This window comes from Rattus norvegicus, chromosome 7 (assembly GCF_036323735.1).
Source record: "Rattus norvegicus strain BN/NHsdMcwi chromosome 7, GRCr8, whole genome shotgun sequence".
Taxonomy (NCBI): domain Eukaryota; kingdom Metazoa; phylum Chordata; class Mammalia; order Rodentia; family Muridae; genus Rattus; species Rattus norvegicus.
In genome coordinates this window covers 67,656,222-67,674,781 of record NC_086025.1, presented here as the reverse complement: position 1 = coordinate 67,674,781, position 18,560 = coordinate 67,656,222, and the positions used below count along the sequence as shown (strand labels likewise).

At 41.9% G+C, this 18,560-nt stretch overlaps 1 protein-coding gene and 1 long non-coding RNA gene across 5 annotated transcripts in view; one reads left to right on the top strand and one right to left on the bottom strand.

Annotated features, from left to right (window-relative positions):
• Positions 1 to 6,181, bottom strand: part of LOC120093631 (uncharacterized) — a 76,983-nt gene extending 70,802 nt beyond the window's left edge. Inside the window, exon 1 of the long non-coding RNA XR_005487045.2 lies at positions 526 to 6,181. This is a non-coding gene — a long non-coding RNA (uncharacterized LOC120093631). The remainder of the gene's footprint in view (positions 1 to 525) is intronic.
• Nipal2 (NIPA-like domain containing 2) overlaps positions 1 to 15,154 on the top strand; it is a 111,478-nt gene extending 96,324 nt beyond the window's left edge. For 2 of the 4 annotated variants that reach the window (XM_063263832.1, XM_039079513.2), the window contains 5 exons: positions 6,177 to 6,312; positions 8,011 to 8,099; positions 11,885 to 11,948; positions 13,015 to 13,109; positions 14,492 to 15,147. In XM_063263832.1, coding sequence (XP_063119902.1) covers positions 6,177 to 6,312; positions 8,011 to 8,099; positions 11,885 to 11,948; positions 13,015 to 13,109; positions 14,492 to 14,604 — 497 coding nt within the window. In that variant the 3' untranslated portion in view covers positions 14,605 to 15,147. Of the gene's footprint in view, positions 1 to 6,176; positions 6,313 to 8,010; positions 8,100 to 11,884; positions 11,949 to 13,014; positions 13,110 to 14,491 lie in introns of all 4 variants that reach the window. The other 2 variants (NM_001130559.1, XM_006241544.5) reach the window with 2 other exon arrangements.
• Positions 15,155 to 18,560: the final 3,406 nt, after the last annotated feature.

The window sequence follows — 18,560 nt, the reverse complement described above, 5'->3', positions numbered from 1 at the left end:
TGGCTCAGTGGTTAACAGCACTGACTGCTCTTCCAGAGGTCCTGAGTTTAATTCCCAGCACCACATGGTGGCTTACAACCATCTGTAATGGGATCTGGTGCCCTCTTCTGGTGTGTCTGAGGACAGTGACAGTGGACTCACATAAATGAAATAAATAAATTTTTAAAAAAGAAAGAAGCAGTTGATTAGAATAAAGGTAAATTTTAATGAAATAGAAAGCATAAAAAGAACAGACTAAGACTAAACCAAGGAAGCAGATCTTAAAATACAGAAAATAAAATAGATTCTTCATTAGGAAAACCATCGCCAACATTAGCACTACACTGGAGAGGTAAATGGGCAGAAGAACACATAGACATATGAATGCATATTTAGTAGAGCATAAACAAATAGCTCATTTTTCCTATATAAAACTTAACTCCTTATTGTAAAAGGAAAGTAACTATGAAAGAGAGTAAAGAGTTATTCAAAAGCCAGGCGCAAGCAGAAGTTGGTCTTGACAATGCCAAGGCAATGTCTTCATACCTTCCAAGGCCAATTGTTCTGACATTGGAACCATGTGGACATAGGAAGAAATCTTTCACTTTTAAAACATGACCAGATAATGCAGACCTCCAAATCTGAAAAAAAGGGGGGGGTATTGCAAATAGAGACTACTATAAGCTAATTCCTCTGCCTAATACCGATACAGAAATCCTAAATGAAGTACTGGCGGTCAGCCCCAGAACAAGCTGTGCCTGTGGGCATGCTGTCTGACAGAGAAGGCTCGTCTTTCTCCTTGGGCCATGCAGGATATTTTCACTTGCTTTTCATTTCCATGTTTAATGCATTGCTGCAACTAAGCTTCCTTGCCAAATTAATCCCATGAAGATACAAAAAGTACTTTTTACCTGTGTTCTCTTTACCCAAAAGCAAGTCCAGTGAGTGTTCAGTGAACATCTGAGTTAACTAAGAAAACCTGATTCTGTAAGAAATCCACTGTAGAAGCCAGGGAGGTGGTTCAGCAGGGAAGGGACCTTGCTGCCAAGTCTAATGACCTGAGTTTAATCACTGGGACCTATATGGTCAAAGGAAAGAACCACTCCCACAGGTGTTCACACACACACACACACACACACACACACACACACACACACACCATGACACATGCACACATATGTTTTTTAAGATTAAGTTTACATTTAAAAAAAGTCCATTACCTTTTTGTTGTAATTTCAAAACAATGACATGTACATATAAAAATGTTATAATGAAACCCATCACTTTATAAACAAACTTAAAAATTAATAAAATAAGTAAAATTAATTTATTTTGATGAAGAGAAACAATGTATCAATGTATTTTATCATGTCAATAAGTCAAAAGGGAGCTTTTAAGCTTGTTGGTTGAGCTGCACAAATTTATGAGCATGCTTGGGGACGCTAGTATACATGACGACTGTGGTTAACACCATAGCATTCTGTACTCAAACTCCCCTGGGAGTGAGTATCGAATGCTCTCACATATACTCACGAAAGAACAACTATGTGCAATGAAGGATGCATTGGACAACCTGACTCTGATCATCAACCCATTACACACGTGAACACCAAGTTATCACATTGTATTCCTAAATGCATGCAATGTTAGTTTTCAATGGTACTGCAATAAGCTAGAAGAATAAATAAGAAGAAAGTATTACATACTTATCTCTATATATATCAAAAGGCACCTTAAAGTTTAATATCTATCCCTACTTTAAAGAACTGGGCAGTGAAATACCAAAAGTTCTTTCATTAAAGTAGAGACTGAGAAAAAGACAGCCACCTGTGCACATCTTAATGCCTAGGCATTCTACAGTGATCACTAGTGACTTTTACAAGAAAACAAAATAGTTATGAAAGTTATAGGCAGACCTAAAATTTTTAAGTGTTGTATAAAGTGTAGAAATAGCACACAGTGTACTTCCCTGCACATGAAGCACATGAAGGGCTGGACAGATGGCCCGATGTTTAAAAGCACTAAGCTACTCTTCCAGAGGACCTGGGTTTGAGTCCCAGCACCCATATGGTGGCTCACATTTATGAGGGAATTCTTCTGGTCTTATCAGACATCATGCATACAAGTGGTAGACAAACATGCATGCATGCAGAATACCAGACATACATACATGCAAAATACCATACATGGAAAATTAGAATTAACAAAATTAGAAAGCAGCATGAGGCAAAGTTGGGGGTGACTGAGAGAGAGTGGAAGTGTGTGGGCTATTCTGTGTTCACTGTACTTCAGATATGGAGCAGGGGAATCTGGAGTTCAAGGCCACACTCAGATTGAGCTTGAGGCCAGCCTGAACTATGTGAGACCCAATCTCAAAAAAAAAAAAAATTAAGAAAAGGAGAGAGAAAGGGGAGGGAAAAGGGGAAGAGGAAATAAGAAGGCTTCCAATTAGTAGTTGTCTTTGCCTATACCTGTTAATATAATTTATTTACAACACACACACACACAGAGAGAGAGAGAGAGAGAGAGAGAGAGAGAGAGAGAGAGAGAGAGGCAGACAGAGAGAGAGAGACAGCGACAGAGAAAGACAGAATTTTCTGAAAAAATCCTTTTATTAAAAATACTTTTTTCTCATATAATAATCCCAATTATGGTTTCCCCTCCATCTCCTCCTCCCAGTTCTTCCCCACCTTTCCTCCCTTCTGGATCCATTCTCTTTCTGTCTCTCATTAGAAAACAAACAGACTTCTAAGGATTAATGATAAAATAACACAAAAGTTAACACATTGAAATTAGGAAAGATAAACAGAAGGAAAGAGCTCAAGAGTAAACACAGGAAAGAGAAACCCACTCGTTGGCACAGTCAGCAGGGACCCAGTAAAATACTAAACCAGAAGCCATGATATACATGCAAGGGGCAGCATAGGTCCTGCTCATGCTTCCTCAGTCTCTGTGAGTTCATGTATGTTTTAACCATGTTGATTTACAGGGGCTCACTTTCTTGATGTCCTTCGTCCCCTCCATACCGTATACTCTCTCATTCCTCTTCCACGGGGTTTTCTGATGGAGGGACATCCTGTCGAGGGCTGAGTGTTCCAAGGTCTCTCAGTCTTGACACAATGTCTGGTTGTGGGTCTCTGTATCATTCCCGTCTGTTCCTGGAGGAAGCTTCTCTGATGACAATTGAGTAAGACGCTGACCCAGGAGTAGACCCAGGTAGAATGTCCTCGGGAGGCATTTTTGCTGCTAGATACCAGTAGCATTTGGCTTTTCCCTTGGCCTGTGGGCTCTCTATTCTCAGGTTCTTATTTACCCAGCCGTGTTGAGTATGGATTCCACCTCTTGAAGTGGGCCTTAGATCTACTCAGGCATTGGCTGGTCACTCCCATAAGCTCTGTGCCACCACTGCCATACCATATCTTGCAAGCTGGACACCATTATAGAGCAAAGGGGTTGTGGCTGGCTTAGCAGTTATACTTCTTTCAGTAGTGTGCAGAGTACTTTCCTGTACCAAAGACACTAAAACATAAAGGTAAAGGCTCTGTTCAGGCACCAGCTCAGCCTCTCCATACTCAGTAGGCCTTGTCTTCAGCAGTGGGGCCTTACCATTGCTTGTGAAGAGCAAACAACATATAGTCTTGGTAACAGCCTGGGTTGTTTGGGGATGCCCATGGGACCTCTTTGGCCAACAGCTCAATTAGATGCAATGCAATCCAAGGACTGGGCGCTTCATTTGGTGACAAGAAATGTCCTCTGTCTCCTCCATTACTTGCTGATTTCATTTAGGTTGCCTTCATATATGTGTATAGTTTAGAAAGCTTTTACTGTATTAGCTTCCCATACTACCTCAAGTATGCCTAGTTTTAGATACCTTAATTATAAATTGACAATGTATAACTATATAAAGTATTGGGGGAAAGGGGCATTATCATTTTTGAACACTGTTATAATGATCACATCAAGATGGTAAACATACCCATTACCTCAAACATTGGCACTGCGTGTGTGTGGAGATCGTTTAAATTGTATTTTCTTAGCAATTTTTGAATGTCAATGAAATCTCAGGATAAAGCAAGTGGTTTTTGTTATTTTAATGGGGTTTAGGATTGAGTTCTGTTGCAGTGTTGTCAATGACAATCTGTGACCTCATTTCTTAAAAAAAAAATCTGAAGTCTCTATGCACAGTCCTCTCAAGGGTCAAAGTGCTGGGGAATCCAGAAGCATTGCCTTATTTTTAGCACACTTGAGTCGTCAAAGCAAAGTTAACAACTGGACTATTGGTGGCTTTGACCAGGAGGTGTTAACCTAGTGTGTAGTTACCCAGGGATCCTGAGAGTGAGTTAAAGCATCAGATATCAAAAACTGTAATGAGCAGGATGCTAGGAAAATGTGTGACATAATGAAAGGAATGGTTTGTGGTTGGTGATTAAGAAAATAGAGAAAATAGAAAGACAACAATAAAAACGTGCATCATGAAGACTGACACAGTGACAAGGGACTCTGAAGTCTGTAAGGCTGACTCAGAAGCCTTCACATGGCTGTCAACACAGTGATTCCCCTTTGGGTGATTTTCCACAGAAATAGGCAGAATGATGGGCAGATTTATGTTCAAGAAAATTCACTGCAGCCTCATTTTAATGGTAAGAGAAAAAATGATTCAGTCTAAATATCCAAAAATAGGAAATTGTCAAAATAAATTATACACCTCATACAAGGGCATTCTTGACAGCCAATAAAAGGCTTTAGAATGCTTCGTGGCACAGAAAATACTTAATGGTGATGGAAAATAGCTAAAAGCTAGAAAGAAAAACATTCTGATATATTATGGCCATGTAGACCAATGGTAATACAAGAGTACCTTTTCATGTCACCTCTGGCTTATAATTGCTTGATTTCATGTAAAAGTTACTTGTGCGTTTTCTTTTTTATGTGCAGTGTGCCTGTGTGTGTTTTTACATGAGCCTTGCTCCTGTGAGTGTGTGAATCAGATTGAGGCTGGCTTTGAAAAGTCTTCCTCAATTGCCTCTCCACTCTTTTGAGACAATCTCACTGAACCTGATCTGTTTCAGCTAGGCTGGCTGGCCAGGAAGCCGGAGGACCCACTGTTTACTCCACCCCAACCCTAGCAGTGTGATGACGGTTGCACACTCAGATTCAAACTCAGATGCTGTGTTTACACAGCAAGCACTTCACCCACTGAGCCATCTTCCCAGCCCCGGCTTGAGAACTTTCTATGGATTTCAGCTAAAGTATGAAATTGTTTGCAACTTAATTTCAAAGGACCTGAGACAGATAGGGAGCACTGGATCCCTATAGAAATGTGAGAAGAAACTGCACATTGCTCTGACAGCCCACACCCCAATCTGTCTTTCTTAATTGTCCTATGAAAAGTTTGTTCCCACCAGAGTCCCTCCTCAGCACAGAAAAAGCAGTAGCTGCTGCTATGTAAATGTCATGGTTAAGACTGAGAGATGAATATTGATTCTGGTCCTGATCCTCTGGATTATCTTTTTCAGAAAGAACCAAGGAGGGTCTATACTAACAAAGTCTTCGTATAACCCTCAGTAAATCCAGGGTACAAAGGAAGTCGCTTTCATGTTCTGTCTCCTCACTATTCAGCTTTGAACTTTTCTCTGTCTTTTGTTGCCTTCCCTTTAAGGCTTCATTGCTTATGCCTTTCCCACCCACCAGTAATGACAGTCTCCATGGTAGCCTTCCCACAGGCAGGGCTCGAGGTGAGCACCTTGCTCCAGAAGAAGGCACTGGGTCCCATAGCAAACCCAATGCAGTGTGAGCAGCAGAACCCTGAGTGTGTGTGTGTGTGTGTGTCTGTGTCTGTGTCTGTGTATGTTTCTGTGTATGTGTGTGTGTGTTTCTGTGTGTGTGTGTATTTCTATGTATGTGTGTGTATTTGTGTATGTGTATGTATCTGTGTGTGTGTATGTTTCTGTGTATGTGTGTGTGTCTGTGTGTGTTTCTGTGTGTGTGTGTGTATTTCTGTGTATGTGTGTGTATTTGTGTCTGTGTATGTGTGTATCTGTGTGTGTATGTGTGTATCTCTGTGTGTGTGTCCCTGTACCCTCACAAGCATTATGCTGAAAGCCTAATTGGCACATTTGTTACTCCAGCAAGTAAACTTAAGATATATATCTGTGTCTGTCTCAGATGTGTATTCTATTTGTGTTTTTGTCTTCCAGCCTCATTGACTGTGATTTCTGTGAAAGCTGTCTCAGGCATGATCACTCTTTCCGTGACGGGTAAAATGCAGCTAACTTATGCCATCTTCTACATCATGCTTGTCATCATGATAGCCTCTTGTGTTTTCCAAGTCAAGTAAGTCAGTGTCTACAAACTCCACGGCCTTTCAGACTCCCTGTGCTTCTCTGTGCATTGCCTTAGAAGATATTGAACTGAAATACAATGGGTCTCTCAAGCTGCAGAACAGCCAGCTCATCCAGAGCCAGCATGCCGTGCTCTCCTCTCCCCTTCCAGTCATTAGTTTGTCCTGAGCGCTGCCTTTGTGTTGTATACATCTTCAGTGCAGCAGCAATCCAGCTAAGTGTGCTTGATGCTTCCCTGATGCTCTCCTGCTTGTAATTAATACCCATCGCACACAGGTTGTCATTAGCAATAAATCATAGGGGCAGGTCCACATTCTAAATATAGAAGTGCACGAACCCTTCACCTCCATCTTTAGCTCATGCTCATTAATTGCCTGAGATGGGCAAAACCAGACACTTGGCCTGGAGGAAAACCCTTTCCTCAGAACTTTGCTTCTTTGGCCAGAGTTTTCTTCATACCCACGGGATTTCAGAATGATTGTTTGATGTTTCTCTTGGGTCCTAATACTGGTGACATGAAGCCTTTTAATTCCTGTCCCCACCTCCATCTGCTCCAGTCACTCTCCCTACTTGCTCATTGTGATTGAGCCTCCGCCTGCTAGACTCTTAAGAGTTAGCCAGAGAGTTCACCCCAAAATGCTAAGCAGAAGCATCACCCCTGTGCCCAGAAGGAAGCCAGAGCTGAAGCTGCTAATGTGGGGTCTTGTCCTACAGATGGCAGCAAGCTCTAAGTCTTGTGGGTTGTGAGTCCTGGGTCACTTCTAAGACTGATCCGTTTATCAAACTTGAATATTGCTCTTCCGTCACTTCTGCCTTCTGAATCAACGGTACCACAATAGCACCTGTGGGATTTAGTTACTATTTCATTTTCTTTACACCACACCTCATGAATTTAAAGGCAGGCACAACTGAAGGAAGACTGCTTCCTGTCAGCCTTGATTCCCATGAACATTACCTGAGGAGGTTTGTTTAGACGCACACACACACACACACACACACACACACACACACACACACACACACACCTGCACATACACACATACTAGCTTTATCCACAAACCTTTCTTCCCAGTTATTCTAGACCTCTGTAGCTCCTTGCTGGAGAGTGGTCAAGTCACTTGCCCTACCTAACAGCAGCGCTTTTGAAAGCTCCAGGGTGATGCCCGTGCAAGCACTGTGCATCGCCGCACAGCCCGTGTGTCGACGTGAGTTCCTGATGGTGGCCACGGCCCCCACATGTGCTCTACAGCTGGAGCAGCAAGGATTGCTTTTGAAGCGTTAAACATTCTTTTGCTTCTCTGTCTCCGCTCTTGGCACGTGGCATGTCAGTGGATAGCTATATGTTCCCAGATATGATATGTAACAGATTCTAGAATCTATCTTAATGAATCAACCCCAGTGTGATACTGGTCCAGCAGCTTGAATCGCTTCCAACTCAAACTTCTGTGGCCTCAGAAGATGATTAATTGCTTTTCATTGTTACTGTTGTTGGTTTAAACAGACCATAAAAGCTGACATCTGATCTCATGCATCAGATGTGTCTAAGCTATGACTGCTGACTGGAGTGCCCTCTCACTATACTTCCTGTCCCTTTGTAGTTGTAGCTGCAGAGCATACAATTCCTGAAGTTATTCTTAGCCATTTCTAAGCACTGCTAACTTGGAGCTTTGGTAAATGCCATCTTCCATAGGTTCCTGAATCAAGCCACAGAGCTCTACACAATGACCACAGTGGTGCCAGTCAACCATGTTTTCTTTACAACCAGCGCTATCATCGCGGGTGAGTCCTGGCTTTCCACATCCCACCACAAGTACAAGATTCTCCCAGAGTCAAAGAGGGGAACAAGGAAGCCCGTGTCCCCAACATCTAACCAGTATCTCGTCTCCTCCATCCTCCTCTGTGTGAATGCTCCCTGGCATTCTCTCCTTCCTGAGGCAGCACAGTGCTGTTCGGGATGACTCTCATTAAAGGAATGTTCTAATGACTAGAAAGTGTTTCCTGACATTGGAGCTCAAAAGTTTCCTTATGAGTTCAAGATACTCACTGTGTTCTGCGTCCTCAAGTCTTCTGCTTGCTCCTTCTAATCAAAGTGACTGAAAAGTCCTCTTAAGCCTTGCCTCTAGGCCAAACACCCACCCCCACTCCTTTAAACTCATCCCTCTGTGCCGCCCATCACTTCAGTGAAAGAATGGGGTCCCTGACCTAGTTTACTGTTGCAGGGAAGGAATGGCGAACTTGGGCGTTTGCTATTTCCTCTCTTACAGCTCTCGTATTTTAATGAATACTTTTTACATTGCAGAGATAATAATGTTGCAAAGTACAAACTTAAAACTTAGTCCAAATCAAAATATAATAGATTCTGCTATATCATTTATAAATTTGATAATGATAGGTCCTGGCTTGGAGGCTTATTGATGTATTTGCCATTTTCTCACCAGGCTACTGATATAACCTCCTGACTCGGCATCCCCAGTGCTAGGATCACAGATGTGTGTCACCTCTTGGAATAATTCATACAACCTGTTCCCCCCCCCAAAAAAAACTTCAACCTCACAGAAAATGCTTAAATAAAAGATTATATCCCAAGGCATCTATCTTTTTTTTTAGTGTCTAGTGCTTTCTGGAAACAGTAAGAAAGGACTGTATGTTGGTACATCCTAGAATTATCAGAAAATGAAAATAAAACAAAAACTTACAGGCATGACATTCAGTTTAATAATCAATATACATAAAATATATATAAACAATGTAGCTCCCTGAACAGAAGATTTCCAGCTAACAGGACTGAATATAATGCTTAGGACATCAATCACCTGATGTGTTAGGAGTGCTGGAACTTTCTGGACATGATAACATTCATCTGACGTTGCATATAGAATGGGAGTGGAGCCTTTCAATATCTTCCTCCTGCCCACAACAGGGATAGCTTAAAGTGGAGGACACCATTTCCTTCCTACTAAGTTGATACGTGTTTGGTTGTATTGCAGCATCTGGCAAGGACAAGGCTGCGTGATCGTAGGCATGGGCTTGGGGAGGTAGGGCCGCTCTCCCAGAACTGAATCTCATCGAATTTATCAAGGACCTTAAAAAAGTTTCTACTCTGATTCTATAAGTCAACAGCAAAACCACAAGTGACCTGTTTTTAAAATGGGCAAAGAACATAAGTGGTTCTGCAAAGAAAATATACAACTACCAACAAGCAAATGAGAATTCAACACCAGTAACCATCAAGTACATAAAATGATATGTCTCTTCACATCCGTTAGGGTGATGGCTATTCGGGGCTTGGGTTTTTTGTTTTTTGTTTTTTCTGCTTCTAACTCCTCTGCCTCTCTGCCTCTCTGCCTCTCTGACTCTCTGCCTCTCTGCCTCTCTGCCTCTGCCTCTGTTTCCTGAGCAGTGGGATTAACAAAATATGCCACCATGCCCAACCAAAGATTCATTTGTTTATGTGTTTTATGTATATAGGTGTCTTGTCTGCATACACATCTACATACCAGAAAAAGGAATCAGATCCGATGAGACTACAGTTATAGACAGTTGAAAGCAGCTAACTAGGTGCCTGGAATTGAACTCAGGGCCTCTTGAAGAGCAGCTAATGCTCTTAACAGCAGAGTAATCTCTCCAACCCTGGTCACTATTAAAAAAACAAAACAAAACAAAAACTCCAAGTATCAGCAAGGATGTAAGACATTAGAATGTTAACTCCTGTGCCACTGGTAAATGATATAAATGAAAATATAAAGTGATATACAATATGCAGTTACTCAAAATTTTAAATTATTGTCCAGCCCAGCAATTCTATCCCTGTGTATGTACCCCAAAATGAACAAAATTTTGTAGCACTGATCATAGTAGCCAAAAGAGAAAAGTAATCCCAGGATCCATTGACAGACAAGTAGACAGAAAAAGGTGTGATGAGTGCATATGATAGAATACTATTCACCCCTGAAAAGGAAGAGGATTCTGCCACCTGCCCCAGTATTCATGAAACAGGACGACATTATTGAGAGAATCCAGCCAATCAAGCCAAGAAAGAAAACTAGTGAGCTCATCTACTTGAGTCAAATCCATAGAAATAGAAAGAAAAACAGTGGGTACCAGAGAAAGGAAGAGTCAACATGTTTGATTGGAATATAGCTTCAAGCTTTCAAAATGAAGGAGTTGTCATATAGGATGGTAAATGTTATAATATGCATATTCCAATGTAGTTTTAAAATAAAAATAAGAAGTTCTTGCTCTCAAAAACAGAAGTTCCACTTCCAGAAACCCATTCTGACGACTCAGAAATTTCCTAACACTGGGGAGGTGTGTACCGAGAAGCTCAGCACAGCTGACCAAAGAGCAGCCATAGCGCTCACAAGCCATCAGAGAGATTAACACGAGGGTGCATTGTCCTAGATTAGCAAAGACTTTAACATGCCTACAGAGAGGGCCATTACAGCACAGGGCATGTTGGGAAATACTCGTTCATATGATACTGTCTAGCAGAACAGAAGCATCTCAGTCGGTAAGTGGGGAGCCTCAAGTTGAGACTGGCCAGCCTCTTCTAAGAGCAGGGCCACCCCTGCTCACCATGATGTCTCCAACATGGACAGCTGCACCTTTAAAAGACAGCAAGTTTTCTCTGGCCAAATAGCAATGCTAACACCGCATGCACACAGCTAGTTTAGATTATCCACGTTTTAGATCTCCTACTTAATAAAAGCTCTGCAGTGTTTGGGACTTCAGATGAAGAACTCAGTGGGACCGTTAGAGAGAGAAGAGACGCTCATCAAAGCAGTCGATCCATGCTTTTTCTCCTGTGGCATATGGGAGAAAACTGGAGGAAGGAAAGGGGAGGGAGCTCTGTGGAGGAAAATGGAGCTAGGCCTCACCAAGTTGCTAGAGATTTTTCTAGTACCCATTTGGGCGTCTGGCCAAACTTGCAGAACAAAGTGTAGCCAAAGAGACAGCAGAGCTGCAGCGGTCAGCCTGGGGGAGGCCTGCTGTGCCAGCGGCCTCGAGCACCACTCAGATTCTCAGGGTAGGTTTACTAACTCCTGATAGGAAACACTCACTGGAGCACGTTCCACAGAGAAAACCTGGACTGAAAAGGGCATTTCTGTTTACAGTTCTTGGAAGATAGCTCAGGTAATGAAGAGCTTCCCATGTGAGCTGTGGCTGTGATCCCAGAGCTCACTAGCCAGCCAGACCAAATGAGAGACCCAGTCTCTAAAACCAAGGTGGTGTGACAGCTCATGAGAAAAGACCCTGAGGTTATGCTCTGGCCTCTACACACATACAAACACGTGCATATATAAACAAAAATGAAATTTCTCCTTATAAAAATTACATAGCTTTTATAACATTGCTAATTATATTAAGCCTACAAACTCATGTAACTTAACTTTTGAGTAACTTAAAATGTAAAAATAGCACAGTCTTTTAGATTAAAATGCTGGATGTAATTTTTAAGGGAAATCACACATAGAAAAAACATTTTAACAATTTTTTAAAAATAATGTGTTGCTATTATAAATTCCCTTATGCTAAAATTGACTTTGATCTCTAATCTTATATAGGCATCATATTTTACCAGGAATTCCTTGGTGCTGCTTTTCTCACTGTATTTATATATCTTTTTGGGTGAGTACGTGTACAGAGGTAAGGTGTGTGAAGTTCTATTAGCTTTGTGGCTGTGTATAGCAGAAACAGAGAATTGGAGCATACTATAGGAAACACATTTTTTTACTTACCACTCTACACAAGGCTGTGCCCTTGGCCTTGTAGCTTTTGTACCCCTTTGAGAGTTCTGAACATTGAGGATTTTCAGTTTCAGCCAAAATCACGGTGAACCCATGGATCTCTGCAGTCACTCCGTAGCCTTATATCAGGCCCTCTCCCTTGGGAACTCTCTCATTAGGTCTCTATTTGAGAAACATGGATACCTTTTGGATCACCCAAAATAAAAGGCCAAGACTGTGGTAGATCCCTAGTGTAGGATCCAGTAGCTTCAGGTTGGTACCTGCCCTCTCTGCTTTAAAGCACCCAGTCAGGCCTCTTCTGGAGAATTGGTGGATATCACTGCTAACATTGCTGGCACACAGAGATAAACCTCAACAATGTGTTGCCAATCCCTAGCTGCTTCCATCAGCTCCAAGTATGCCCCATTAATGCTTAGCTGCTTCTCGATCTGCTACTCAGCATGGCCATTGTTATGCAAACTGGAGCCTAGTCTATTTTCAACATAGGAAACCATCTATCTTGAAAATTCAATTTCATAAGACATCTGGGTGCGGCCAAACTTCTGGGGTCTGGAAACTATGACTACTCTTATGGCCAAGGACAATGAGATTTCTTAGAAAATTAAAGAATAACTTGTTTTGCACTCATATTGCATGCCAGTAATGGGTCTGGGCATGCATGGATAGAAAACGAGACCTAATGTCTACCCAAAGGGTTTAGAGCCTGAATTAGCCTCCAGATGGTGAAAACCTGGGGTAGACATTTATTGGAAACTGCCCAGCTCTTGGTTCTGGGTATAACTATTACTGGCTGTAAGAATTATGACTAGTTTGAAGCAGTTTACCATAAGAAGTGGTATATACAAAACCAGGGAATTTATGTCATCGTGTAGAAGTTAGAGCTCAATTATTTAATATCATGAGCTCTTTCAGTATTCCTGTGTTCTTTATTAATGTGTTTCTTACAGGTGCTTTCTGTCATTCCTTGGAGTATTTTTAGTGACAAGAAATAGAGAAAGGGAATATCTACAACAATCTTTTATTGATTTCGGGAATATTCCTGGTAAGAAAAATATATGTATTTTTTCTCTAATATATAATAAATTATCCTTGGGCCTGAGATGGCTCAGAGGGAAAAAGTGCTTGCCACCAAGCCTGATGACACGAGTTTGTTCCCTGGAACTCACATGGTAGGAGATAAGCAACTTCCACAGTGTTCTCACCTCTGTGCATACATACACACACAAATACATGTCTATTGTTAAATAAAAAAGTGCATCCTTAGAAATTAATCATTGTCAGCATCATTTTGAATGTTAACATAAAAACGTAACTTTTACCTCAAGAAGTGTGTTTAGTGATGACGCTCTGGGAGGTATAGTGTTGACAGTCCATCTATAGAATGTCAGTTCTCACAGAGGAATGCAACTGTTGCAGTAATGACCAGGCTTCTTTGAGGTGGGCCACCTGATGAATCTCTTCATTTGGTTTCCTTAAACTGTCAGTGGACATGGATGCATGGGGAGTGGCAGATGCCTGACACCTACAGACCCTTTGATAGGACTCCAAGGGTTGGGCATCACTCCCGAGGAAGGCGGAGACTGCGGGCAGACGGACCAGTGGGTGTCATCTTCCCAGTGCTCATCTCCACTGAGAAACAACTCACTGTAGGCATGTGCTGTACACAACAGAAGCAAAGTCAGTCTGTGCTGCCTGTCCTCCCAGCCAGCCCTGGCCACACAGTCCCAGCTCTGGGAGGGATTTGAGGTCACCTACAAGTTGCTGGGTAATAGAAGATAGTTCTGTCCACCATTCTGTTAGCATTGTGGCTTTAAAACAAGAACAGTCAAAGTTTCTGTACGATTGATGACTGGAGGCCAAGGAAGTGCATTTGGTATTCTCTTTGCACAAGAGCTACCTCATCAACATTCAGTGACAGAACAAACATCTGTAACAACAATGCTTATCATGGCTTGTTTAAAACTGCTTTTGGGTGGGGGGAAGAAATAAAAATGCTGGAAAATAAAATGAGTTTTGTTTGGTTTTAAATTACTTTCCACATCACGAAGCCTCATGTACAGACACTGTAGTGCCTAAAGCTTCTGGCCCAGGATGTTTTCCTGTGCTGTGACGTGGACACGGGGAGGACAAAACACCAGTGTTTGGACATGAGTGACTAAGTTATGTGCCTCTCCTGATTGTTCCAACCTGTTCTGTGCTCAGTACAGGGTGGGCAGATGTCATGTGGACGAGCATGTGACCATGTGACAAGTGCTATGAGATTTTTGTGGGCCTTTCTTCCTTGACATTGTATCTTTTTCATTGAGAAGATAACAACATAGTATTTTTTAAAGGCATAAAATGTAGCCAGAACTGAAGAGAAATTATTAGGGCATTTTTATCTTTAAGAACTCAAAAGGCCTTTTATGATTATTATCTCCACAGGGAAACAAATGTTGGACAAAATACAACCAGATTCAAATGGCTTATCCTATGGAAGCTTGCCTGATGGAGGCGACTCAACAAGGGGCCAGCGTGCAGAGAAGAAAGAAGCCTAGGTTGCCGAGAGGGGTGGCGGTTGGCCCGCTATGCAGTACCACCTTTTAAAGGATTGCACATGTTCGCTCCGTAATTGTCAGCAGCTATTTCACGCTGACATGTGTGCGCATTCGATTCAGTTCTCCCCCCACTGTGGACAATCAGGACCTTCCTAATCTCTCACAGGCTAATGCTTTCATGGAATGTAACTCCGAGTGCCCCACACCCTGCACCTCTCCCTAGCGAGCATCTCGCTGGCTGCATCCTAATGAGAGCCTGGCTGCCGGAGCACGACTGTCACACAAAAATGTGCACTCGAGATTTGGCCATAGAAGACAGAGGTTGCTTCTCCATGTGGCTTGCAGAATCTGCTTGTTGGCCCCAAAAACACCCTCTCATGCTACAACCTTAGTCTTTAAAGGAAGATTTGACGAGCTCGTTCTCGGGTGCCTTCTATGAACCTCTCAAGGAATCCACTCCCTTTTCCCTGTTGTGTGCCAAGCCACCGTCTCAGCCAATTCTGTTAAAATCTTCCTTTGGAAATAAAGGGCCTCCTTACAAAATTGAGTTTGCAAGTGGTATTCTCTGATGGCATTTACTAAAAACTCTGAGACCTGCTAGTGGCATTTTTTTCAAGCCTAAAAAATGGGAACGTGTAAGACGTATGACTGTGCTCACCTCTGTGGTATATGTACTAAAATTCAAACGGCACATATATTATCATGGTCTCTGCATAGGTAAGACACACAAATTCGTCAAGTGTTAAAATATCTAAAACTCTAGAATGGTGGCATTTTCTCCAGCCCTATGACCCTCTTATATTTACATCGAAACTCAAGAAAAACTTTGTCATATGCCTTAAATTGTTACAGATTCCATACTTTATCAATGGGTTTCTTCTTCTGAGACAAGTCTCAAAATGGCATTTAGTTTCTAAGGATATTCATACTACACACAGTTTCTCCCCCCAAGTCCTCTAAACTTTTGCCAATTTTTCTAGAAAAGGAAAATCATAATTGGAGAACTGAGTTTCAACTACTTGAATCTAGCTATAGAATATAGCTACGAGGTCAAACCTGAGCGTCAGTAGCCTGTGTTGCATATGACTCTCTGTGACCACCCACCATGTCTACTAACATACGTTTCAGGCAGAATCTGTAAGATGATTTCTTCGTATGTGGTGCCTAATATTTAAACAATGAGAAAGGAAGAGAAATCTATTATAACCAAATAATAAGGTTCATCCTTAATGACATTTTAAAACCTCAGGTGTCTCAAACCATGCTAGCCCAGCCACTCAAGAATTGTGTTTGTGCATAGTGCTAAACTCAGAGATAACTTTTTCTTACTATAACCTGAACTCCTAGCCAAACTGGAATATGGTTTCTGAACTCTAGATAGCTGTCAGCGATTCCTGCCACCGTGAAGTGTCCATTGATCTAGATGCAACAGTCATACAATTAACAACGTGTTCCTGAGTGGGTGTGGTACATCAGCTCTGAGAGACTCTGCTATGTAGCCAGTGCCTTAAACTATGCGTTCCTAGTAAGTCTTGACATTCATAGCCACAGCACACAGTTCTGAGCACTGTAGAATTTTGCAGATAAAAACTTAACAACAGTTTGTGCCCTCGAACATTTGCGTTAATGGCTTTGAGAAATGAAACTCATTTATGCAATGTAGGGTTGCTTTTGAAATCAGCATTGCATATATAATGTATTCAGACCTAGTTTCACTGGTTACGGCTCACTAAACCAAGGTGAATATGTGTTTGTCTACTGGCTTACAGGGTGTTTTGTCTGTCTTTCTCTTTAGTGCTCAGTGCCTGACAACCAAAGCCAAGCCATTCCTTCTGGCATTGTAAACTGGGAACCCTTGGCCAACGTTTGGCTCATCTGACTATTTGTCTAGACCAAGGACTGGCAAACTTTTTTAGTAAAGACTTACAAAGTAAATATTTGGGGGTTTGTGTTGTCCATATGATATCTGTCCCCCACTACTCAGCTGTTCCATAATAACGTAAATGTAGCCATGGACAGTATATAAACAGATAATAATGAATGTACATCAGCAGTCATTAACAAAACAAAACAAAGAGTAGGCACCAGCCCATGTCTGTAGTTTGCCGACCTCTGGACCACACTCTTTCACCTTTGCTATGCAGCTAACTTTTCTTGTTTTTTGGGCACTGGATGGCTAACACAGAAAACATTGACACTGATTTGTGACAAATCAGATACTTGATATTTCCATTAGGATCATTTCCCTTATGTAAGAAGTAAATGCATTTGTTTTGAGTTTATTCTCAGAGTCCAGCTTGGTCTCTTCAGAAAGCAGGGATTCTTTTGCAGATACTATTAAACGCGCTGGAGGAATCTCTCCAGTCTCATGTCCTGTGCTGGTAATAATTTTGGGAGCTATCTCTCATGCAGTTGACTAACACACAGGTCTCTTACATCTGACAGCTTAGTTTTTTTTTTAATGCTTGCTTACCCTATGCTACAATACTTTCTTTTTTTTTTTTTTTTTTTTTGGTTCTTTTTTTCGGAGCTGGGGACCGAACCCAGGGCCTTGCACTTCCTAGGCAAGCGCTCTACCACTGAGCTAAATCCCCAACCCCGCTACAATACTTTCATTACCAAAATCCTTTTAAAACTAATAAAATAAGAGATTTTTTTCAAGCAAAGATTCAGAATGTATTCTTCACAAACACATACAGACACAGATGCACACACATACACACACACAACACCAACACTAACATCAACACCACATACAGGTATCCCATGTGCAGCTCTGGAGTTTCTGTTCCACAGTGAAAAAAGAAAGAAAAGAGGCAGATTTTGTAGACAAGTACAACTTCATTGTGACAGCATCTAAGTTTGGCTCCAAAGAAAGCAGGTGTGCTGGTGGACATGACTAAGCTGAAGGGGAGAGTCAAGCCAAGCTCCTGAGGACACTCTGGTCTCCAGGCACACAGCACACCACGAATACCAACGACCCATGCTCAGCCACTTTGAGGGCTGCCTCTGGGCTTCCAATTTGACAGTGATACGAAGGACATAAATATACCCATTTGCTCTATACAAACTCTGAGGCTGCTCATTAGGGCAGTGAACAAGCGACTGCAAACGTCAGTACTTCCTTCCCCCGCAGTCTAATCTTTTTACTGTCAAAGTTGTGCTCTTATAATGACATATAGCTGGGATCACAGACTGTGAAGCCTTCTGAGCCTGACTTCTTTAATTTCTTACCACACATTTATCTTCCTTCCATGTCCTTCATGGTTTCATAGTCTTTCAGTAAGATTGCTAGATAAATACCACATATCTTGTACTGCTAAGAGCTCAGAATTGAACCTAGCAGGACTGTGTGAGGAATTGTGAGACGGCTTCTAGCCATTAGACCCATCATCAGTCTGGGTCTTGTTATAGCCATCTAGAAAAAAATAAAATAAGAGAGAGAGAGAGAGAGAGAGAGAGATTCCAATATAGACCAGTCTAGGGCTATTGAACACAGTGCTTTAAAAATAGTGCTTCGGGGCTGGGGATTTAGCTCAGTGGTAGAGCGCTTACCTAGGAAGCGCAAGGCCCTGGGTTCGGTCCCCAGCTCTGAAAAAAAAGAACCAAAAAAAAAAAAAAAAGAAAGAAAAAATAGTGCTTCAGCAATTATGGTAAGTAGAAGGAGGAGCCTTCCCACCCAGGAATTCTTGTGCCTGCCACCATTCCTACCAGCCTGAGGGTACCACACAACACATTGTCCTTCCTGTGCTAGGAAAACAGGAGCTATGGCCCAACTAGGAAAACTCTTTCAATTTGGGTCCTTATTGAGAGTTACTGAGTCCCAACCACAGCATAAAGGAGGAATATTAAATCCATAGCAAATAAATGATTCTTCGAGATGCACCCAGCTGAGCAAGCCATTGCTAGAAAGTTCACAGAGTCACGGGCAAGAGGCAAGATAGTCTCCATGTTCT